Below are 24,636 nucleotides of genomic sequence, written 5' to 3'. Positions count from 1 at the left end.
ATCTCTTCTATCAACCCTATCTGGTATGGATCCCACACCGGTGAGCAGTATTCAAGCAGTGGGCGAACAAGCGTACTGTAACCTACTTCCTTTGTTTTTGGACTGTATTTCCTTAGGATTCTTCCAATGAGTCTGTCTGGCGTCTGCTTTACTGGTGATTAATTTTATATGGTCATTCCATTTTAGATCACTCCTAATGCCTACTCCCAGATAATTTATGGAATTAACTGCTTCCAGTTGCTGACCTGCTATTTTGTAGCTAAATGATAAAGGATATTTCTTTCTATTATTCGCAGCACACTACACTTGTCTGCATTGAGATTCAATCGCCGTTCCCTGCACCACACGTCAATTCGTTGCAGATCCTCCTGCATTTCAGTACAATTTTCCATTGTTACAACCTCTCGATATACTACAGCATTATCCGCAAAAAGCCTCAGTGAACTTCTGATGTTATCCACAAGGTCATTTATATATAATGTGAATAGCAACGGTCCTACGACACTCCCCTGTGGCACACTGAAAATCACTCTTACTTCGGAAGACTTCTCTCCATTGAGAATGACATGCTGCGTCCTGTTATCTAGGAACTCTTCAATCCAATCACACAATTGGTCTGATAGTCCATATGCTCTTACTTTGTTCATTAAACGACTGTGGGGAACTGTATCGAACGCCTTGTGGAAGTCAAGAAACACGGCATCTACCTGTGAACCGGTGTCTACGGCCCTCTGAGTCTCGTGGACGAATAGCGCTTGCTGGGTTTCACACGATCGTCTTTTTCGAACCCCATGCTGATTCCTACAGAGTAGATTTGTAGTCTCCAGAAAAGTCATTATACTCGAACATAATACGTGTTCCAAAATTCTACAACTGATCGGCGTTAGAGATATAGGTCTATAGTTCTGCTCATCTGTTCGATGTCCCTTCTTGAAAACGGGGGTGACCTGCGCCATTTCCCAGTCGTTTGGAACGCTGCGCTCTTCTAGAGACCTACAGTACACCGCTGCGAGAAGGAGGGCAAGTTCCTTTGTGTACTCTGTGCCTTGCAGCCTGGTCATACCCAGTACAACTTACAAAGGGCAGCCCGAGACTTAGGTGATAATACCCTACTCCCAGCGCCTGTGTCTGGCAAAAACTCTGAAAAAGACCAAATCATGCACATTACAGTTAGAACACTGTAGAGGATGAACTGACTGCTGCGGAGGGTGCAGCAGCTGAAGCAGTGTCCTATGTCAATGTCCATGCAAGAGCTGCACTGGTGATTTAACCATTGCGGGACTGGGAATTGTAGGATGAGAGGAAGAGAACTGAAGCATGCTCCTGTGTATGGGAAACACGTAACTTGTTCACCTCTTGCTTGAAAGCTCTGAGGAAGTGTCCTGCTTCATCATTGGGTTGAGAATGAAATGGTGTGGTTGTTACATACTTGATGCCGTTGACATCACAAAACTGCTGAAATTCTGACAATGTGAACTGTGGTTTGTTGTCCAAAACCAACACTTCAGGTAAACCTTTGATGCAAAAAGTTGCTTTCAGAGTCTTGCTAGTGATAGCTGTTATGGTGGATGCATGGATACTATGAATGGAAACTTGCTTGAAGGTGTCTAGCACAATTAGCCAATGTGACTTCCAACAGGGCCCTGAAACGTCGATATACAAACGTTACCAAGGGGCACTGGGCTTGGGACAGTTGAAAAATTTTTGTGGTGGAGCATCCTGGTGTCCCACACATTCTGGATATCCTGAAGTCAATTGTTCTGTTTGAGTGACCATGCTGACCCGTGTGCAGTGGTGTCGGGTGAGTTGCCCCAGTGGCCTTGATGGAGGAGGCAAAGAATTTCCTTCTGAAGCAGATGTTGACAACCACACAGGACTTATCGTTGTCTGCATTAAGAGGATGACACCCTGCTGGATTGATAAGCTGTGCCAAAGCGCAATATAATGGTGTTTGACCAGATCACTAATCTTTTTCATTGAATGTGGCCAAGCAGTGCAGAGGTACTGCAACAGAATCGCGAGACTCGGGTCTGCAGCTGTTGTCTGAACTATCCATATGTGGCTGATAGGAAAACAATCAAGTGTTTCCCTGTCACTGGACATCAAGAATCTTCTGAGGTGTTGAATGTGGAATCAGTGCCAACTGGTGGTTGACAAAGAGTGTCTGCATTCAAATGCTTAGCTATTGGCCTGTACACAATTTCATACAGGTAACTGGAGATGCACAGAGACCAATGCTGCAACTTTTGCACCATGCATGGGCGGACTGGCGTTGAACTGCTGAACAATGAGGTGAGAGGCTTATGATTGATCACCAAGTAGAATTTCCTGCCGTGTAAGTATTGATGAAACTTGGTCACCCCATATACGATAGCAACAGCATCCTTCTTAATCTGTGCGTAGTTGCATTGTGCTTTGTTGAAGGGTTTGAATGTGAAAGCATTTGCCCTGTCCAATGATTCAACTTTGTGTGAGAAAAGAGTGCCAATCCTGTAAGAGGGTGTGTCGACCGCAAGCATGACTCGATTGGCTGGATCAGAATCTACCAGAGAACACTTGCTCAATATGGCATCCTTCAGTTTCTGAAATGTGACTTGACACTCCCTATTCCACTCAAACGGAACATTCTTTCATTGAAAACAATGCAGTGGAGCTGCAATCTGTGCAGTGTTGGGAATGAACCAAATGTAATAAGTTAGCTTACCCAACACAGCTTGGAGTTCACCGATGTTCCTAGGAGCTGGGAGATTCTGTATGGTGGTTAAGTGTGACTGCAAAAGGTGGATGCCCTGACTGCCGATCACATGACCTAAATCTTCACTCTCAGTCTGGAAGAAGGAGTATGTGGTTTTATTACACCTTAACCCAGCATCTGAGAGCAACTTGAAACAGTTTTCTGAGAATGGGAAGATATTTGTTAAGATTGTGAGCCAAATTGACTATGTCATCAAAATAGTTCAAACAAGAAGGAACTGTAGTCGTCAGCTTTGATAGGTAATGTTGAAAAATTGCAGGTGCTGCCAAAGAGCAATCACAAAAATGTAAATAACCCCGTATGGGTGTTGATCACAAAAAAATCGTTGGGACTGTTCATCCAAGGCAAGCTGCAAGTAAGTGCTGTGAAGGTGGATTTTGGAAAAGAAATGACCTGCACCAATCTTGTCCGTAGTCTCTCAGGTGTTGGCAAAGGAAGAGAGTCAGTCACAATCTGTGGACTTACTGTTGTCCTGAAATCTGCACATAAGCACAATTTGCATGTAAGTTTCATTAGACTAGGCAAAGGGGATGCCCACTGTCTAGCTGCTACAGCGGAAATCATATCATTGGCATGCCAAGATAGAAATTCCTGTACCACTTGATCTGTGATAGTGTGCGGGATGGGTAATGTGCAGCAAAACCATTGTTATGCACTGTCTTTCGTGGTAATGTGAGCCTTGAAAGTACTAGTATTGCCTAGGCCATATCAAGAAATATCACTAAATTCATCACAAAGTTCAGCTACCTTATCTGTGGCACAGAGGAGTTCACACAGAGGACATTGCATTGAATTTTCAAACCAAACGGATCAAAAGAGTCAATGCCAAAAATATTTTTACTTTTACGTGAGCACAAAACTGTGTTAGTAATGTTACGAAATGTGGCAGATGGGCTGCAGATACATAATACAGGAATATCATGTCCCCCACAAGTGGAAAGAGTTGTGTGTGCCTTATGTAGAGAGGGTTTACCTAGCAGTTTGTGTGTGCTTCCATTGAAAAGCGTCACTGACACACGCAGGCCTAATTGCATATGTATCTTGTGACCAGCAATCTGCAGAGTGATGAACAACTTACAGGCGTGACACTGAAGGGAATAAATGTGTAACTTCTTCCCTGTTGCATTTGATTGCATTGTGTAGCCCAAAATTACTACTTGTCTTGGAAAAAAAAAAGAAAATAAATAAATAAAATAAAAAATAGACTGAGGCCTAGTTGGACTTCTGTTTCTGCAGACTGACAGATTGAACACGACCGTGCTTGCCACAATAACACCGCTTCAACCTCACGATGGACAGCCTGCCGCTTGTGAGCCATGAAACACTGAGGGCAGGATTTAATCCCACTAGCATGCTGCCTAGCATACTGGGTTTGTTTACATCACTGCCCTGGCTGAGGTTTTGTGTGCTGCAGTGCGTGAACTACTGGCACAACCTGTTTGCTGTTACTCTGTACTGCACAAATAGGAGCGAAATCAAAGTCTGCTGCTGCCTCATCATAGGAGTCATGATGCTCCACAAATTCCAAAACTATTGCAAGCTGAGTTTAGGATATTTAACAATCTGGCCCATTTTGAGTACTGGCTTCCCTAATCATGGCATCACTATAGTAACATCCACATTCTCACTTGAATTTGCAATAGCGTGTAAGTCATTGCAGGTCTGCCACCCACCGCTTATGTGTTTGATTAGGTTGTTTACACAAGGAAGGAATGTATAGCATGCAGCTGCCAAATTAATCTGTTCAAAATAGTACTTGTTTAGAATAGCAATTATTTCTTCATAAGGAACACTTTCTGTGTGGGTGGTGGGAAAAAGTTTGGCGGCTAACGGGTAAACAGACACTCTGACTGTTGCAAGAAAATGTGGTTGCCTGTGCCTATGTGCAGTGTGATGCACTGTGAAGTGTGAGTCAAGATGTGCGCACTACATGAACCATTCGTCTTGTGTAGAATCAAATACACACAATGGCAGTATGGAAACAGGTGCTGCTTGCTGTGGTGGTGGTGGTGGTGGTGGTGGTGGTGGTGGTGGTGTGTTTGCTTGTGCAATGAGCAGTCTGGTCATCATCTCCGTGAATTGCTACACTTGTAACTGAATGAGCTGAGTTACTGACAATTCTTGTGGGGACTGCCCATAATGGAACACACAAAAATAACACTTGAAAAGCGAGCACAACCACTACTATGCTACAGGAAGGTATAGATTAGAATCACGTGGAATAGCAGCCTGTGAAAAGCACAGAAACACAGTTAATTACAGGGCAAGCATGGCTAAGGACAACATTTCTGCAAGAAAGACACACAGTTAATATCAACACCAGTTATTGGTATGGTGAGAAGTAGAACAAAGTAGCAACCAAACCAAATTTTCCCGTGTTGTCAGATGTGTGGTTATCTTGGTGGTTAATGCCAAGGAGTTTGTGGGTTGGGACAAGGAACAAAATAATGAGATGCACATGTAGTGTTTGATTACTTCTTTTACTTAACTTGAATAACAGCAAGTCCAGAGCACAGTTAAAGGCAAGTCCTTGAGATAGTCTGGTTTGATATCCATATTAATAGAGATTGAATGGCATTGCTTCGACTAGACATACAGAACTAAATGAACAGGCAGATTGGAGGTCGGGACAGTGTTTAGCTGTGCTGGCTGAAGAGAGGGTGTCTCTTAGAGCCGGCCACAGATTGGAGGTGCAGTTACATGGGCTGCTGCCAACTTCCAAGTGTGGACTGGCATGGCATTGTATTGATAGCACACGATACCACACAACTAATGGAGTATTTTCCATCTTGACAAAGTGTTTTATTGTTGAGAGTAGCATAAAATTCTTAATGATGCAGCATTCAACCAGTCACAAAACCTCAGGAAAACCTAATATTAAATACGTTTTTACTGCATAAATCTCTCTCTCTCTCTCTCTCTCAACAAAGTTGATGCAGCTGTATTGAAAATTTTTTAATTGATTGTGGAGATTAAATGTACCCCCCAGCCCCCCCCCCCCCCCCCCCCCCCCCCCCATTGTGGCATAGGATTGCACACGCAGTCTACATGTAGCTTGTTCTCACATTTTAAAAATGCTACCTGATATACTATCTCCATTTTGACCTATCTAAAAATGTGTATTTTCCAATTCCAATTTTAATAATAATTTTAGGTAAAGCACTTTTGAAAGAAGAATTTGTGGATCTGTGTAAACTTAAACAAACCTGCTTTGTCTATATGACACGAAAAATATTTTAGATGTCACAGTCACTGAGTGAATGTCCATTTCCTGCAGCATGTCAACATTACATGCTGCAGGATACTTGGTGCTACCTGCTGGAACATCACAGTTTTCTCCATTCTCAGTTGCTTAATTCATCAACTATCTCCATGTTGTACCAAATGTATGATGGCATAGTCAACCAGTTAATAATGTAATGTCATATATGACCAAAAGAATGCAGAAAGGCATACTCATGTTTGTAAATGACATTCTGTTTAAGATACAACAAGCAGAGTTAGTTCTTTTTGCGGCTGACACTAGTATTGTAATGATTTGAAATGTACATAGAAAATGGTAAATAATGTTTTTAAAGGAATTATTGGATGTTTTTCTGAAATTTAAAAAATCAGTGGGCCCAACTTATTCAGTTTTGCACACCAATAATAAATGTAACACATTGTGAAGAAATAATAACTAGGGTGTAACATTAGGCCTTAAAAAAAATGATGATTGTATTATGAGAATTTAAACTGAATAAAAACATTTTTGAACTCTCAAAACAACACAGTTCAACCACATTTGCACATCAAATCATTGAAAATCTTGAAGACACGAATCAGTAATTTACAATATTTTGTGTATTTTTATTCAAGAATGTTGAAGCGATGTTTGTTTTTATTGTTCAGAAATGTCCTGGTAGAATAAAATTTTGTACACATCTGTTTAAGGGCTTAGGCATTTAGACTAGTGCTTTACAGTGTATTTATTCATTCGTGAAGTTTGTTGTAAGGAACCCTTACAATTCAAAAGGAATAATTATGTACCTAATTACAATATGAGAAGTAAAAATGATGTTAATTATTCCACAGAAATGGGTTCATAATCCTATCACTGAAATTTTTGATAACTTAGCTAACCATACAAAATGTGTGACAGACAAAAAATTTAAATTTGAAAACAGACTGAAAAAATTGCTGCTTGACAACTCCTTCTCTTCCATAGAATAATTTCTATTTCTCACTTTGACTGCCATGAGGCTATTGCCAGCCACTGCAGAACCTAACACCTGACTCCTTGTGCCTGTCGGCAGCCACAACAGGGCCTCAGACCTGATGGCCTGCTGGTGAAACAGCCATTATTACGCATGTGTCAGTCAACATGTTAAAAGGTGGTGGGTGAGAGTTACAAAGGTCAAAATGTATGTTGCATGTTGCTTTTTTGTCAATTCTGGAGAGATCAGGAAACAAAATTGGTTTTCTTCTGTCAGGCACAGTCAAAAGAAAACAATAATAAAGAAGATACACACATTTCCACATAATGAACACAAAAAGAACTTCAGTGTTTGCTTTTGCTTTGTAAAATAGCATTGACTTTTTTATTCAAGAAATTGTTGAGCACATAAATGAACCAAAGCTTGTAACAGGCTAAGAAAATTGCTATAAAACAGATTTTTAGAGTCATTTCACAATTTGTAGCCACTTAGTGGCAAACATTTTGTGTGTGGTACAGAATGTTAACAGTTTGGTTGAAGGCACAAGAGCTTCACACATAATATTGGATGTGGGATAGAAGTCATTTGCTTAATTATGCAACTGGTTAGTTGTTTGTGGGGAATGATGTGTGAATGTGTTAGCTGCAGCTTGACAATACTTTTGTGCAACTGCACAGATAAAAGGCATTGTCTGTGACTGATAAGTCAACTGAGCCAGCACAGCTTGCCTCATCTGTTAGACAGTTGTCATTCATCTGTCTGCATCTGGACTGACAAATACCTTTTATTAATTACTTTCAGTGCTTTGATGTTTGACTAAACCTTTAAGAAAATGTGTCACAAGGGGGGAGAGAAATCTGATGCTTTCCTTGTTTATGTGCCAAAAAGGGGTGTCATAATACAGATGAGGCATCAGTGAAATTTGTCAACTGGCTTCTGATGCTATCCTCAAGTTTTTTTCACCAATTGTTTGTAGTTTCTTTTGTGTTGGAGCTGTGACTGATTTTGATTGTTAAAATCAGCAACCCCATACCAAACATGTATAAAATTTGCAGACAACACAAACATTCTGATAAAAGGAAAGACTATAAATGAACAGGAGAATGGAATCAAAGTATGCATGTCATACATCACTTACTGGTTCTCCAGGAGCAGCCTTATCGTTAATGCAGAAAGGATACATCCTTTGAGCCATACCACAATGCTTTCTGGTAAACACTCATAAACTGTAAATGGCATTAAATTTCTTGGAATATGTAAGCTTCATCAATAAGAAATTAACAGTTTTTGTAAATCTAAAAGGTAAAAGGGTAAAGCTTTCATGAAACCAAAGATTTGTTTGAATACCACAGTGCTTTACTAGGCACAGTCCTATTAGAAGTGGTATTCCATTGCCTTCTTTTGATCTTTGAACTAACTTACCCAGCCTGTTATGAAGGGACCTACAATTTATTGTTGACTGCAAACCATGCTAAAACTCGGCATTTTTCACATGGACATAAAATTTCCAGAGGTGAAAGGTGTGGAAAGTGACAGATTAAAATCCTAGGACTGACTGGAGATTAAACCTGAGACCTGTGGATCCAGAGTCTGACACTTTACCACCAAGCCACAATCTACCCAGAATTAATTGTGGTCCTCTGGTTTGGGAATGCATGGAGGATGTCAACGAGAGATTTTTTCTACTTTGATGGGGATAACAACTTTTCTGATATGGTAAGTCAATCTCGAGGGATGCCAGAGTGAATCACACAAGGGAAGTGGCTATTTGGTTAAATGAACACATGTGGCATGTGCCTTTTTCAAGTTGTTTGCAGTAAGAGTTCCCGGTATTGTCGTGCAGCTATATCCTTAAATTATATAAGGAAAAAAACAGTTCTGCCTACACAGTTTGTCATACCAGAAGTGTGTACTGGCAAATTTGTCCACCCCCTTCCATTGCAAATGAGCATACACATGTTAAATAGAAAGCAGATAATGTGGCATGAAAAGTAAATAACAGGCACCAACTTCACAAAGAAATCTTTTACTAAACTTTATGTCAAGAGCTGCTGATTTTTAAGTATGTGGCAGAAAATAGGTTGAGTTGGTGGTTAATAGTGGTAAAAATACAGACTGATGTCAGAAGGTTCTTCATTCTGTAAAATGGAATAGGTGACAAGTTGTGTTGCAGTTTACTGTGGAGCACATTTTTGAAAAGAAGAGAGTTGTAGATCGTACCACTTATCATATGTTGTTGCAAATAAGGCTTTGCAACAAGAGCAATGGTAAGTGCCCCACTAATGACCCACTGATGTGATTATACTTTGAGGAGCATTCACTTGGGCATTCTTGGGGCCTCAGATTTTCACAGAAGGCATTGTGAGTGCTACAGACAAGTCCGCATTGTTGCTGACCACTTACATTCATTCATTGTTAATATTATTTCCATAGCACTGGACATTTTGCAGCAGAACATATGCCTTAAGACATTTACAAACTGTTTGCTCAGCAAACTGAAAATATATAGCTTTGAAGAAGAAATTACAGGGCTTCATTAACTTTAAATCCATATTTGTTACTGCGCACTCAGGCTGATTATTCATCAAGAAAGATCTGGAGGAATGGTAAAAATCTGTTGAACGTTTGCAACAAATTGTTATTAACCTGCTAAGAAAGATTTGAGAGTCGGAAGTTTCCACAATTTTGAGAGAAAAATTCTATCCGTATAGCTGTCAAAGAATCCCAAGATCTTTGCTCACTCAATTAACTGATTAAAGCTGTCTACTAAGACCAAAGCTGGTGTCAAAATGCATACTAAAAATAAAGTTCAGAAATTATATTTGGTGTTCAATGTTTATAGCTGCACACAGTTGCATGATGTTTTAGCAGGTCCCAGACAAGTTCAAAAGATTAATTTCAGGTAATCTGTTACGGTTAAACATCTGTTGAATCTGGCTTAAACAACAGTCTCACTCCTGACATCATTACATCGTCAACTGCCCCTGGGGAACAGAGTTTTTGGTAGGGCATGTGCAGTGATCCACATGGTTTTCTTGCAGCAGATTGGAATTTGGCCTCAGTGGCTGGTTCAGTTTCAGTACACAACCCAAGCATGCAGTGAAAATGTGCCCAAACTATAATAGAACCTCTTCAAGTGTTGCACAGTGGGGTGTTCATTACTGCGGTCTCACTGAGTTTTTATATTTTAAACATGTGGCTTGTTATCTGGAGGAGAACTGAGGAACAAATCTCTCTATGTCTTGTAGTTATTGTTATCTATACTTTGGTATTAAAAAGAAATGAAGTAGGCTTCATCTCTGGGATTGGTTTGAATAGCACAATATTTATTAGGTGTGAGGCTATTAAAAGTGGTATGCCTAAAGCTTACTCAGACTGAAAGTTGGGGTGGATGGCATGCAGTGTAACATAAAATCTAAAAATTAATGCAGTTTGTATTTTTCACTAATGAATAACAATGTCAGTGGTAAAAGTAGCAATGAAAGACAGAAGAGATACAGGCTCAACTGGGGACCAAAACTTAAAGCTTTGTATCTATAGTGAGAGCCTTACTCACTCAGCTATCAAACCACACCCTTTTAATATGAGTATTAATAACTTCATTGTTGAGTGCCCTAGTACAGAATCATGATCTTTTTCTTTGCAGTATTATCACTGATGTGCAGCATTTTGGTAATGTTGGAGAGTACGTTTACATGATACAAATAGTTATATCTCATACAGGATGCTTCATTCCAAAAATTTTAATTACTTGGATTGTGTGTCCTTGTAACAACATTCACCAACTAAGGCATGACCAACATGAAACGTAGTAGCTGAGGACTAATCTCAAGTACGTAGAATGAAGCTTTTCAAGATGTAAGTTAAAAAAGAGAGACAAAGAAAATGAAAGTGACTGTGAAAAGGCTGTAAAAATACAAGTGTGTATTAATCTTAATCAGCTAATGTGGATGGTTGCACTAATACTAAGAAACTGCACGTATGGACAGGTACACCAAGACTTTGAGCATCTGTGTTTATTGGCAACTTGAAATCTACTTCAGTATGACAGATTGGTTCACGTAAAGAAACAGATGGATGTGTAGGATCAAAGGGATTAGATCAGTAGATACTGTTTTTTTCTGTTACAATTTTTGAATTTTAAAATATTTTCAGTATGGCCATAAGTTCAGTGTGACAATGGGAATAATAAGTAGGAGTGTAATTATGTCATATTGTGAATAGTGGTTTATTCATCTCCTGACTTAACTTTAAAACCCATTTGGTTTGCGTGCAGAAGACATCAGAAATATGTGGTAGGTAAAAGTAAAATTGTGCGTTCTGGCTGTAGACGGGCCAGTTGGATCTGACTGCCCACCATGTCATCATCTAACAATGATGTTATTAGATGTGGTTTGGAGGGGCACGTGATAGGCACACTGCTTGACCTTGGAACCACTACTATCAGTTGAATAGCTCCTCAGTTTGCCTCAGAAGGCTGAGTGCTCCCCATACCAGTCCTCTCCCCAAGGAAGAGTCCCTGGCAGTACCGGGACCCGAACCCTGGCCCTCCACATGGCAGTCAGTTGCACTGACCACTCGGCTAGTGTGGTGGGCAGAAATATACATTACAGTTAAAATAATTTTTACAGAAATAAATAACAATATTCCACTGAAGTATTATTTCTACTTGTATTGTATTGTATGGAACTGAGGGCCTACAAACGACAGAGAGGCTTCGTCCCTGCCATAGCCTTCAGTGGTTCACAACTCCACAACAGGCTACAGCAGTCCACTCAACCTACTGCTGCTCCACACCAAACCCAGGGTTATTGTGTGGTTCCGCCCCCCAGTGAAACCCCCCCCCCCTCCCCCCATCCCCCTCCTGGGAATGTCTCATACCAGACGAGTGTAACCCCATTGTTTGCGTGGTGGAGTAATTACAGTATATGCGTATGTGGAGAATGTGTTTGTGCAGCAATCGCCAACATAGTGCAACTGAGGCAGAATAAGGGGAACCAGCCCGCATTCGCTGAGGCAAATGGAAAACCGCCTTAAAAACCATCCACAGACTGGCTAGCACACCAGACCTCGACACTAATCCTCCGGGAGGATTCGTGCCAGGGTTCAGCACGCCTTCCCGCACAGAAAGCAGTGGGTTAGACCGCACAGCTAACCGGGCGGGCTGCGTTATGTCTACTTAGTAGATATGTAACAAGTTCTAGCCAACTTAAATTAGCTGTTCATGCTGCATGATTTCATCTTCTAAGTAGTAGCACTTCAGCACAAGTGTGTCATGTACTTTTCTTTTCAGAGGACCATTCATCTGCATGAACGTGTCACCTTTTAATTTATTATAAATTTTCATTGTCATATGTTGAGGCGTCTAGGGAGACAATTTTGGGAAGCAGTTTTATTAGGTGCTTGTGTCATGTTTATGGGCAAAATGATTTTCTTAAATAATTCTTGTCTGGTATACAAAAAGATAATAATTTCATAACTATAGGAATTGGAGAGTTAATATTTTTAGGTTTCTAAATAATCTTATTTCTGGTAGAATGTAAATACTTTGGAGTAAAGGAGACCAATCACTAAAAAGCAGAAGTCTTGAGTTGTCGACAGGCGCATGCGCCCCCCCCCCTGCCCCCCCTCTGCCCCCTCCCCCGTCTCACACACACACACACACACACACACACACACACACACACAAAGAAAACTTTTCATCTTTCCGACTAATTCTTTTTGGCACACATGTGAACCTTCCCGTCTGTTGCCCCTACATGGCACTGGCCGGATGAACATTATTTTAAAAATAATGGGTGATGTGGCTCTTTCTGATGTATGGCACATGTATTCCAAATGAGTTCTCTCTGTATTTTTATTATCCACACATTGTTAGCCAAGTGTCCCCAAAAAGCAATACCATACCTAATAACAGGTTCAAAGTAATTTCTTTATGCTACATTTTGTGTATTAGTCACAGCTGTTTGATTTGTTAGCTGCCTGCTTGAATTTAAATTCAGTTGTAAGAATTTGACAAATTCAATTTCTTCTGTATTGTGGTGGCTGTGAATAATTTTAATCTGGTCACATTTTCACTGTATGGTTCACTTCTCACTAGGCACTGTTATGTCATGCTATCTTTGGAAATGAGTACCTGTTAATTATTTGCGGATGTACAGTTCATGAATTTCCATTTGTATTGCAAAAACTGTAGGGATATTTAAGGATTGAAGAGGCTGAACAGAGCAGAGTTAACCACATTTAAATTTTCTACATTTAACTGATGTCTTGATAAAAAATACACTATTAGAACTTAAGTTAGGAATTATGTTAAGAAAAGACAATCACGCAAGGCAGTGCACTAGAGTAGTATTGTTTCTGTTATGTTCATGAGTAGTGCACTGTATCATAACATTTTAGAAGCTGATCTTTATGAACAAATGTGCCACATTATTTGATGGTCCGAATAAATATACCAGATGTAAAGATATTGTAATATTTTACAGTTTCTTATTTTACATATTTTGGCAGTAAAACATTGGGTCATTTGTTATACCTTTGAAATTCTTGCATTGTGTAAAATACTTTACTTTTTATCCATGTTCTCAGTATATTTTGGATTAGATGGGATTGTAAATGAGAAATTTGAATATTATAAAAATTTTGAGTAGTGGTTATATAACCCATTTCACAACCATACACTGTTAAAAGGTTTTCAAAGGAAAGCATCGTCATAATTTCAAAACTCTGAGACGTTACGCTGCCAATCCATCAGCACTTCACTGTAGTGTGAAAATGGCAACCTGGAGTCTAAATTTGAACAAGGAAGACAAACTGCCTTCAGATAGCACAACACTTTTGACAGTGTTCTGATGAAATGATTGTATGTCATTATTGGGCAGAAGACCCCATCTGGGGTCGTTTGGCCACCTAGTGCAAGTCTTTTTATTTGACGCCACTTCAACGACTTGCGTGTTGCTCGTGATGAAAGCAACTAGTCCTCAAGTGGATAAAATCTCTGATATCCAGCTGGCAAGGAAGGTTGCTTTTCCACTAAATTATGAAGGGCTTTGTATCCCTTCAGAATATCTGACATGCTTGAGGCGTGGCATTCTAAGTACCTATAACAGGCTCTTTGCCATGTCAACAAAATAATAGTTTATGTGGCCCCACAAAAGTATGAAAAGCAACACTTTTTGGCAGATTGACAGTGTGGTGCATCAATTAAACCACATACTTTTGTAGTGCACAAGTATAAATACGAAAATCACCAAATACAACACTTCAGCTTCACAGACATACAAATCAACACAGTGCCCACTCGGTCAGCCCATCAGAGTATAGCATGTGATGTCATGCAAACATGTTCCTGTTGGTAGAACAGAACACTGAGAAAGTTTATTTCAATATTTATTCAATATTATTTCTTCTATTTTGGGAATTAAGTTTGTGGTGACAGTGTGATCTGTTGTGTAGACTGGGGCCTAAGTTAGCTTGAAAGGTGATCAGATGTCAAGTTAATTTATGTTTCTGCACAGCTAAAGTATCATATTTGGTGTTTTTCATGTTTATGCTTGTGTACTACAAAAACTTGTTGTTTAATTCATGCACCAACATTAAGATCTCTCTAAAACGAGTCAATTTTTTGTTCAGTACAATTTGCAAAAGTATCAAGAAATGGTGGCTAAAACTGTTATTGGAGTAGAGATAATTGGAAATTGTGTATTTTCATTTACTGCCACATCCTGAGCAATAGTTCTTTACGTGAGAAATCAGTTCTCAACATTGAAAAGAGGTCAAAATTCTGTTTTAGTATTGAGTAAATATCAGTTATCGATAATAGTATACTACATCCCTGAGATTTATGACATTCTTACTCTAGAATGGGAAAAAATGCCAAATTTAATAAAAATCTTCAATTTCATGTTATATCACTAAAAATATCAGATATCTTGTTATGTTTCGCGTTATCATTTCATGAAATTTTCCTGTCCCTGACTGCTGCTTCTTTCAGCTACATACCCCTTGTTAATTGAAATATAACAATACGGACAAGTTTCTAGAATACAACCTAGCAACTGAAATGTCTCCAGTTTATAACTTAACACTATGTTTTTATTTATACCTTTTTCACTTTCTGTGTCCTGTGTTCACCAAGAGTATTGCAATTTTTGTTAGCTCGTGGAAAACTTGGTGTCCCTGACAATGTTCCAGTCAAAATTGTGTTGGAACAAGATGGAACAGAAGTTGATGACGATGAGTACTTCAGTACAGTGGAAAAGAATACTGTTGTAATGCTACTGAAGAATGATGAAAAATGGTTACCACCTGGAAAATTCCACAGGTTTGTCTTCATTTGTTTTGTTCTACCGATCTTAGCTATAAGTCTTTCAGGATGTCTTAATGTCAAATTATTACAGATTTGTTCGTGTGGACTTGAAATTAAATCATCTTATTGAAACATATTGCAACTGAGAAATTTATTTAACAGTAATGGAAATTCCTGGTGGAGCAGTACATAAAATTAGGAAAAGGCAACCACTTACTTGTAGTAGATTGATGCACAGAGCACAGATACATGTAACAGAAAAAGAGCACTCACCATTTTTTGGAACACCGAAGATCCAAGCCTACATGTGTCTGGTTTTTACATGATTTTTCACACCCACACTCATTGAGATGTATGCTAGTTTTGTTCTTAATTCTGTTTCAGAAACAAAAAGCACAATGAGCTAAAAAGGAAAATACATTGGACTGATTGACAAACAAATGGCATACTCATGATTTCCCTTTCATCTGAGGTTCACAGTCTGCTAAGCTAATGAAAGGAACCAATTTAAGACCCCACACTTGGAATGATTACTTGGTGGACCAGAAAATCAGTTGCTGCCTTTTTAAAGGAGTCATCTTTATTTGCTTGATACAATTTAGGAAAATCTCCAGTAAATTTATATCTAGATGTCTGGGCAAGATTTTGTATACTCCTCCTGCTTAATGCTACCCCAGTGTCATAACCATTGTCCCTCCCATTGAAATGGAGGCAAATGGAAAAAGAGAAAAAAATATGGACATACATTCAAAAATGGTGCTGTGTATGGGTGAAGGAAGGTATATGGAGTAACTTGTGAAGCTTAGCTGGCAAGTAATGTAGACTAAATATTACAAAATAATGAATTATAGATGAGTCAGTGTTGAACTATTACGCAGTGGAGTTTTATGTTCTATAGAGAAACCCAGAAAATGGAGAGAAAATACAGAGTCTGCTTACGGACAGGATGGGATGATAGTATGTAAATGGATTTTTCAGTCTTAATTGTTATTGTTGCATTATCAAGAAACTTTTGGCTTCATAAAATTTTTCCCATTCATCATTTATGTTTGTGGCTATAAATGTAAAAGTATTCAGTTAACAACCAGAATCGACTGGAGCAAGTTAAGAAGAAAAGTTCATATGTCTATCTGAAGGAACCTTGAGACTGTGAAACAGATTTCTGGGTATTATCCTTGCCGTGTGTTACAATAATAAGAATTTTTAGCATTTGATACAAAACACAAATAGAAATGATCATATGTTACTGGAAGGGCTAAGTTTGTAATGCTATATGGTATTTGCCCATTATATCATATCAGTAATAAATTATGACAATGCATTGATTATTTATCTGTTTTTTCTTCCAGAGTAAGACGAATCTCAGATGAAACAGATGGACCAAGGTTTGGCCCTAAGGACAAGGAACTTAGTAGTTTGGTCGATAGACTGCAAGGAGATCTGACTCACATTTCGATGTTAGGTGGCAGAGAATTGGAGCTGTTGAGTAACATGGATCCTGAAAGTCTGATAGACATTTTTCCTGAAAGGTAACTAAAACATGCTTTCATTTCACCCTTTGGTCCATCTGATGTTGTGTGCAAACACTCCTCTGCCCGCCCCCCCCCCCCCTCCACACACACACACACACACACACACACAGACAGACATACTGCTGGAAGAAGGAAAAGAAGTGGCTTGACTAAAAAAACATTTTTCAAGCCACTGTTCAAGAAAGATGCCCTAGAGGTCAGGTTCATATGTGAACAAAGGAGATAATAATAGGCAACAGAGACTAAACAGTAACATGCAAATTTCTCAGCCTCATTTATTGTTGACTGTGTTTGTGTACTGCACCATTCTCAGGTTAGTCTTAGATTACATAGGTTTTTGGTACTTTAATGCCACTAGGAATAAGTAGTTGATCCATAAGCCTACAAGATTCGGTTTTTGTTTTTAAATGTACATCTAAATCCTTCTACAGTCTTGACTTGAATTCTAGTGAATACTGCAGTCTTTATCTGCCTTAAATTATGTTGCCTTTTCTTTGTACAGCTAGACTGTACAGAGAATATGTACACTGAAAATATGACAGATTAATTGAATGTAGAAAAACACCAGTAATGAAAGATTCAACTTTTTCATGTCAGGAACAGCCAACAGAAAAATAATTCTCTCTCTAGAGACAACTGTTATATTACGAACCCAGTACATTAAAAGAAATCTTTTATTAACCTGTAATATATAAAATGATAATGTAAACAACACCATTGTTTCTGAATGAAGAAGAATCATCTTAAAAATGACCGAGAGCACAGCGCTGAGCGCTAAGTGATGAGTGAGATGATGTACTGGTGCTCATATATTTTGAATAGTGTTTACAGATTTACTTTTTTTCATCTGTCAGTCATGATACCACATTCCTTTTTCCTTATTTGATGACAGTGTTCACTGCACTTCTGAGGAGAAGGTTGCTGGGGGGGGGGGGGGGGGGGGGGGAGAAGAAATATGATGGTTTCAAGTGTAGTGGTATATTGACATTGACACCTCAAATTTGTGGCTAGTGTTCCTCTAATTAGGTCTCTCATTCCTGATTTTCTAGTTTTAGAGGGCACTGTTTCAGACATGTCATGTGTATGTGGAAAAACTAACTTGATTGCCTTGTCTAAGTATAATGGACATGAAATAATGTACTGGACTTCACTATAGTTGTAATTTGCAGGAAGATGCACTTACATGGAAAATAGTGATTGCATCTGACCATAAGAGACTAAACATATCAATAGGCACTTACAGTGAAAGCCCTGTGTGCTGCACAAAATGCAGCTTTTCAGCTGTTAGGGGTATAATGTAGTGCTACAGACATTTGAAGTTTTTTGATCTGCAGTAGTCTTCATCCAGTTTTTGCTGTTTTGACTTTGGGAGCATTATCCTTATGGAATTGTTTTTAAAGTGGAGGACAGTGCTATCCTGCCAGCCTTTTCACTGAGTAAGGCAACATAGTGGTTAAGACAACTGACTCACATTCGAGAGGACTGTGTTTCAAACTCCCATCTGACCGTCGAGATTTAGATTTTCTTTGCTTTCCCTAAAATATGTAAGACATGTGCTGCAATGGTTCCTTTCCTAAAGGCAGCATTATTTTGTCCCCAATTCATACCCAATGTGAACTTGGTCTCTGTCTCCAAGGATCTTCTGCTTGGTAATATATGTTAAGCCCTAAACTCTCCTTTCATTTTTTAAGATGTAGTTTGGTAGCTGACAAAAATTATCATGTGCTTCAACTTGCATGTTGCTTTTGTTATGGTCTTCAGTCTCCAGCAACCCTCCATGCTATTCTGTGCTGTGTGAGGCTCGTCATCTCTTTCTAACTATTGCAGCCTTACATACCTTTGAACCTGCTTACTGCTTGCTTCAGTCATGTTTTAGTCACCCCCCCCCCCCCCCCCCCCCCACATACACACACACATACACACATTTCTCTCCATTGCCCAATTAACTATTCCATGATGGTTCAGTATATTCCTATCAGTGAATCTCCACAAGCCACCATACAATGTGTGGTGGGGTGTACCCTGTACCACTACTAGTCATTTCCTTCCCTGTTCCAGTAGAAAAGGACCAAGGGAAACCAACTGCCTATATGCCACACGAGCCCTAATTTATTTTACCTTATTTTCGTGGTACTAATGCAAAATGTACGTTGGTGACAATGAATCAGATTCCTTGTTTTGACTTAGGTCTTTCAGTGCTGAAACAGTGTGGCATATGTTGTACCAGCAAGAGCAGCTGAAGGCTTTGCAGAGATATCCTTTTGTTGAAATAATAAGGTCAAGAGATTGTGTTTGGCAGTCCAACAAAGCAGTTGACAGAGAGCAAATAAGACTTCTACTGTACCCCCCTGCGGGTTCGGGGGTAAGAATAGGCCCGTGGTATTCCTGCCTGTCGTAAGAGGCGACTAAAAGGAGTCTCAAATGTTTCGGCCTTCTGTGATGGTCCCCTCTTGGGTTTGACCTCCTTTTTTTTCCCAAATTTCCGTTGTTAGTGCATGCCATTTGGGGAAGGACACCTTACGTGGTGTTTTTCTATTGGTCCATCATGCACCACCATCTTGCATGCTACCTGTTGTCGTGCGGCGGGATTTACACCCAATGTCTTCTGGGTTGCCTCCTTCTCATCTTGTGCGCAATCTCCTTCTTAGCGCCCCCGACAACTGTGGACCCTTTCAACACCTAAAATCCAGCACCGTAGCCAGTCCGTTGTGGTGGGGTCGTCATGTACTCTCTTGGTGGTAGCCCCCTGACCACGCAGGGATCGCACTACAGATGCCAGAGCTGTTTCCTCCCCATGCATGCCAAGGAGTATGTGCCCATCTTGTCTGGGGCACGGGGACTCCGGGCAACGGGATATCGGCCAGGTACCTGTTGCTTTGGCTGGGTGGCGCCCTTGGGGAGAGCCCTCATTCGGAGTAGGTGGCATCTGGGCGGATGTGGCGCAATGAAGCGCAGTAAATCACACCAAGCTGGTGGTCGCACAGCCACCAGCGTCTCTAAGCGAGGCAGAGTAGACTTTGATGCTGCGCAATATGACCCTCAGTCGTTCCCCTCGTTGGCTGCGCCATGGGAGGGACGTAGATCTAGTACCAAGCGGGAGCCTTATGTACCACAATACCTTGTCTGCAGCAGGACTGATGGTCACTCCTTTCTTACGACGAAGCCTCTGTTTTTTGTGGAACACCTGGAGGATAAGTTTGGGGAAGTGGCGGGGTTGTCTAAAATGAGGAATGGGTCCATTCTCCTCAAGACGTCCTCCCCAGCCCAGTCACGAGCGTTGCTCTTGTGTGATAAGCTGGGTGACGTCCCTGTTACCGTCACTCCCCACAGTAGCTTAAATATGGTCCAAGGGATTATTTACCATCGTGACCTCTTGTTTCAATCCGATGACGAGCTGAGAGCCGACTTGGAACGACGTGGTGTCCATTTTGTCCGTCGTGTACATAGAGGACCCAAGACTAACAGGGTGGCCACCGGTGCCTTTATCTTGGCCTTCGAGGGTGATGTCTTGCCCGAGAAGGTCAAGGTAATGGTTTACCGTTGTGACATCAAGCCCTACGTCCCTCCCCCGATGCAGTGCTTCCAGTGCTGGAAGTTTGGGCACATGTCCTCCCGTTGCCCATCCAGCGCTACATGTTGAGATTGCGGACGCCCCTCTCATCCCGATTCTCCATGTGCGCCTCTGCCTGTATGTGTCAACTGTGGGGAGCACCACTCTCCATGCTCGCCGGATTGTCCCGTTCTTCATAAGGAGCGGAAGATAATGGAATTTAAGACCCTGGACCGGCTTACTTATCGAGAGGCAAAACTGAAATTTGAAAGGTTGTATCCTGCTTCCCTTCGATCATCTTATGCTGCAGCCACGTTATTGTCGCCCTCGCGAGCGGCGGTTGTCGCCTCCTCTGTGCCACCTTCAGTGGGCCCTCGGGGCCGTGCATCTGTCTCTGCCCCCCTCGTGTCTGGGGGCAAGCCTTCCTCTGTTGCCCCCTTAGCAGTTGGGGGCAAACCCTCTTCTGTCGCTCCCCCCACGCTTACTTCGGGAGTGACATCTGCTCCACAACTGGGGGGCTCGATCCCTCCCCCTCCTTCTCCGCCGACGTTGCCTCTGCCGGTTCCTCTCTCGCGGAAGGAGTCCGTCGGGGCTCTCCTTTCCTCCGTTTCTTCTCCTACCCAGCCGGATGTCAGCCAGTGGCTGAAGGGTCCGCCACCTGCTGATCATAGGGTTTCTGCGTCGTCGTCAGCCTCAGACGCTCCTTCAGAGAAGCTCTCCCAGACGTCTCACCTTAAGGGCAGACGCGAGAAGAAGGAACGGAACGTGTCCAAGAAGAAGGACGTTCCGGCGGTTTCAGTGCCGCCTGCTGTCCATAGTCCTGGCTCCGGGGATGAGGTGGAGATCCTTGCCTCTGCCGCGGATCTCGCCCTCACGGAACCCTCGGGGGCCTTTCCTATGGCCACAGCTGACTCTCCCTCGGTGGCGGCAGTTGGCTCTGAGGTGCCGTCTGCCTCTTGGTCGCCTTCACGCCCTCCCAGTCCCTTAATGCTTCCATTCTCCAGTGGAATTGCAGCAGTTATTTCCGCCACCTGGCTGAGCTCCGGATGCTTCTGAGTGTTTCCCCTGTTCTCTGCGTTGCTCTGCAGGAAACTTGGTTTCCAGCAATGCGGACCCCTGCCCTTCGCGGTTATCGGGGATACTATAAGAACCGTGCTGCCTGTCAATGAGCGTCCGGTGGAGTTTGCCTCTTTGTTCACCACTCTGTCTGTAGCTCGCCAGTACACCTTCTGACGCCTTTAGAGGCAGTCGCTGTCAGGGTTGAGCTCTCGCCGGCTATTACTGTTTGCTCTGTTTACATTCCTCCTGATGGGGAGCTCCCCCGACATGTCTTGGCTGCGCTGCTGGTTCAACTCCCGCCACCATTGCTGCTTCTGGGCGATTTCAATGTCCACAACCCTCTGTGGGGTGGGACTGTCTCCGATGACCACGGTCGTGCCGTGGAGCATGTGTTGGCACAGCTTGACCTTAGCCTCTTGAATACCGGTGCTCCCACGCATTTCAGTGTGGCCCATGGCTCGTTCTCGGCCGTCGATCTCTCTCTTTGCAGCCCCAGACTTGTCCCATCCCTCCACTGGAGAGAGCATCCTGACCTGTGTGGTAGTGACCATTTTCCCATCTATTTGTCACTGCCCCAGTGTCATTCTTCTGGGCGCCTGCCCCGCTGGGCTCTCCACAGGGCTGACTGGCCGGCTTTTACTTCCGCTGCAACCATTGCGTCTCCCCCACAGGGTGACATTGACGAGGTGGTCCGTGTCTTAACCACGTCCATCATTTCGGCGGCCGAGGCTGCCATCCCCCGCTCTTCTGGACTCCCTCAGAGGAAGGCTGTACCCTGGGTGGTCGCCGGAGATTGCTGAGGCTATTAGCGACCGTAGGCGGGCTCTCCAGCGTCATAGGCGGCACCCGTCTCTAGAGACCCTCATCGCCTTTAAGAGGCTCCGTGCCTTGGCCCGTCGTCTTATTGCACGGCGTAAGCAGGAGCGCTGGGAGAGGTATGTCTCCTCCTTGGGCTCCCGTGTCTCCCCCTCGCTTGTGTGGTCCCAGATCCGGTGGATTTATGGATACCAGACCCCTGTGGGTGTCCCTGGGATCTCCGTGGACGGCACGGACGCTGGCGCCATTGCTGAACACCTTGCCATGCACTTTGCTAAGAGCTCTGCGACTGCAACTTATCCCCCCGCCTTTCGCCCTCTAAAGGAGCGCGCCGAGCAGACGCCGTTATCATTCCACACGCGTCGTTCTGAAAAGTACAATGCTCCTTTCAGCGAGAGGGAGTTCCTCGCTGCCCTCGCCGATTGCCCTGATACAGCACCAGAACCAGACTGCATCCACGGGCAGATGCTGAAGCATCTCCCCAGGGACAGCCAGACACACATCCTCACCCTCTTTAACCGCATTTGGAGCAAGGGCGTGTTCCCGTCGCAATGGCGCGAGGGTCTTATTGTCCCCATCTTGAAGCCCGGTGCGGACCCACTGGCAGTGGACAGCTATCGTCCCATTACCCTCACCAACGTTTTGTGCAAATCGCTCGAACGTATGGTGGGGCGGCGTTTGTGTTGGGTCCTTGAGTCGCGCGGTCTCCTCGCTCCATCCCAGGGTGGCTTCCGTCGGGGACAGTCTGCAGTGGACAATTTGGTGCGGCTGGAATCTGCTATCCGTACGGCCTTTGCCCGACGTCAGCATCTCGTTGCTGTATTTTTTGATCTGCGGAAGGCGTATGACACCACATGGAGGTATCGCATCCTTGCTACGTTGCATGAGTGGGGTCTTCGTGGTTGGCTCCCGGCTTTTCTTCAAACCTTTCTATTGCACCGCTCTTTCTGGGTGCAAGTCGGTGCCACCTCTAGTTCCTCTTATACACAGGAAAATGGGGTCCCACAGGGCTCGGTGTTGAGCGTCTCCTTATTTCTAGTGGCCATTAATGGTCTGGCTGCAGCCGTGGGGTCATCGGTGTCTCCTTCTTTGTATGCCGACGACTTCTGCATCTCCTTTAGCTCCACGACTACGGGAGTCGCCGAACGCAGGCTGCAAGTAGCCGTTCGCAAGGCAGCATCATGGGCTCTGACTCATGGTTTTCAGTTCTCTGCAGCCAAGACTCGAGTTATGCACTTCTGCAGGTGTCGGACGGTCCACCCTCATCCTGAACTTTACCTCAACAGCCACCTGCTTGAAGTGGTGAACATTTGCCGCTTCTTAGGACTTGTCTTTGATGCCCGGCTCACATGGGTTCCTCATATTACTCAGCTGAAGCAAAAGTGCTGGCGGCACCTCAACGCCCTCCGCTGCCTGAGCCACACATCTTGGGGTGTGGATCGCTGCACGCTGTTGCGATTATACAGGGCCCTTGTGCAGTCCCGGCTTGATTATGGGAGTCAGGCCTATGGGTCTGCATCACCCTCAGTGTTGAAGTTGTTAGACCCCATACACCACCGTGGGGTTGGGCTTGTAACTGGCGCTTTTCGTACGAGCACCGTGGATAGTCTACTGGTGGAGGCCGGGGTTCCCCTGCTGCGGATTTGCCGCCATCGACTGCTCGCCGACTATGCTGTCCACGTGCATTCCTCGCCGGGCCATCCCAATCGTCACCTGCTTTTCCCTGCCTCCATCTGCCCGAACGGCGACCTAGGTCTGGGCTTTCCATAGCTGTCCGCGTCCAGTCCCTGCTGTCGGAACTGGGGTCATTCCCTCTTCTGCCTCCCTTCCGGGTCGGTGCACCTACGCCTCCCTGGTGTTGGCCCCGGCCGTCCGTCCGTCTGGACTTGGCACAGGGACCCAAGGACTCGGTTCCGCCTGTGGCCCTCCGTTGCCGTTTTCTTGCGCTCCTCACCTCCTTTTCGGGCTGTGAGACTGTCTACACTGATGGTTCCCTGGTTGATGGTCGCACTGCCTACGCTTTTGCTCATGCTGCCCATGTTGAACAGCACTCCTTGCCGGCTGGTTGCAGTATTTTTACTGCAGAGCTGGTGGCCATATTGCGCGCTCTTGAGCATATGCGTTCCTGCTCAGGTACGTCCATCGTCATCTGCAGTGACTCCCTGAGCAGCCTCCAGTCCATCGACTGCTGCTATACCTCTTCTCCTCTGGTGTCCTCTATTCAGGAGTCTGTTTTCGCCATTACCCGGTCTGGTCGTTCGGTGGTCTTTATTTGGACGCCAGGTCACGTTGGCATCCCGGGGAACGAACATGTCGACAGGCTGGCCAAAGGGGCGATCGACGCCCCAGCTTTGGAAATCGGCCTCACGGCTCGCGATCAGCAGCTGGTGTTGTGCCGTAAGGTGCTTGGGATGTGG

General features: G+C 43.3%; 1 protein-coding gene across 4 annotated transcripts in view; it reads left to right on the top strand.

The window, feature by feature from the left end:
* LOC126470276 (DNA fragmentation factor subunit alpha-like) overlaps window positions 1-24,636 on the top strand; it is an 88,964-nt gene that overhangs the window by 7,847 nt on the left and 56,481 nt on the right. For all 4 annotated transcript variants that reach the window (XM_050098021.1, XM_050098020.1, XM_050098018.1 and 1 more), the window contains exons 3-4: window positions 15,112-15,277; window positions 16,612-16,791. In XM_050098021.1, coding sequence (XP_049953978.1) covers window positions 15,112-15,277; window positions 16,612-16,791 — 346 coding nt within the window. The remainder of the gene's footprint in view (window positions 1-15,111; window positions 15,278-16,611; window positions 16,792-24,636) is intronic.

This window comes from Schistocerca serialis, chromosome 3 (genome assembly GCF_023864345.2).
Source record: "Schistocerca serialis cubense isolate TAMUIC-IGC-003099 chromosome 3, iqSchSeri2.2, whole genome shotgun sequence".
Lineage (NCBI taxonomy): Eukaryota > Metazoa > Arthropoda > Insecta > Orthoptera > Acrididae > Schistocerca > Schistocerca serialis.
The sequence above is the reverse complement of the archived record's forward strand: the minus strand, read 5'-3'. Positions and strand labels throughout refer to the sequence as shown.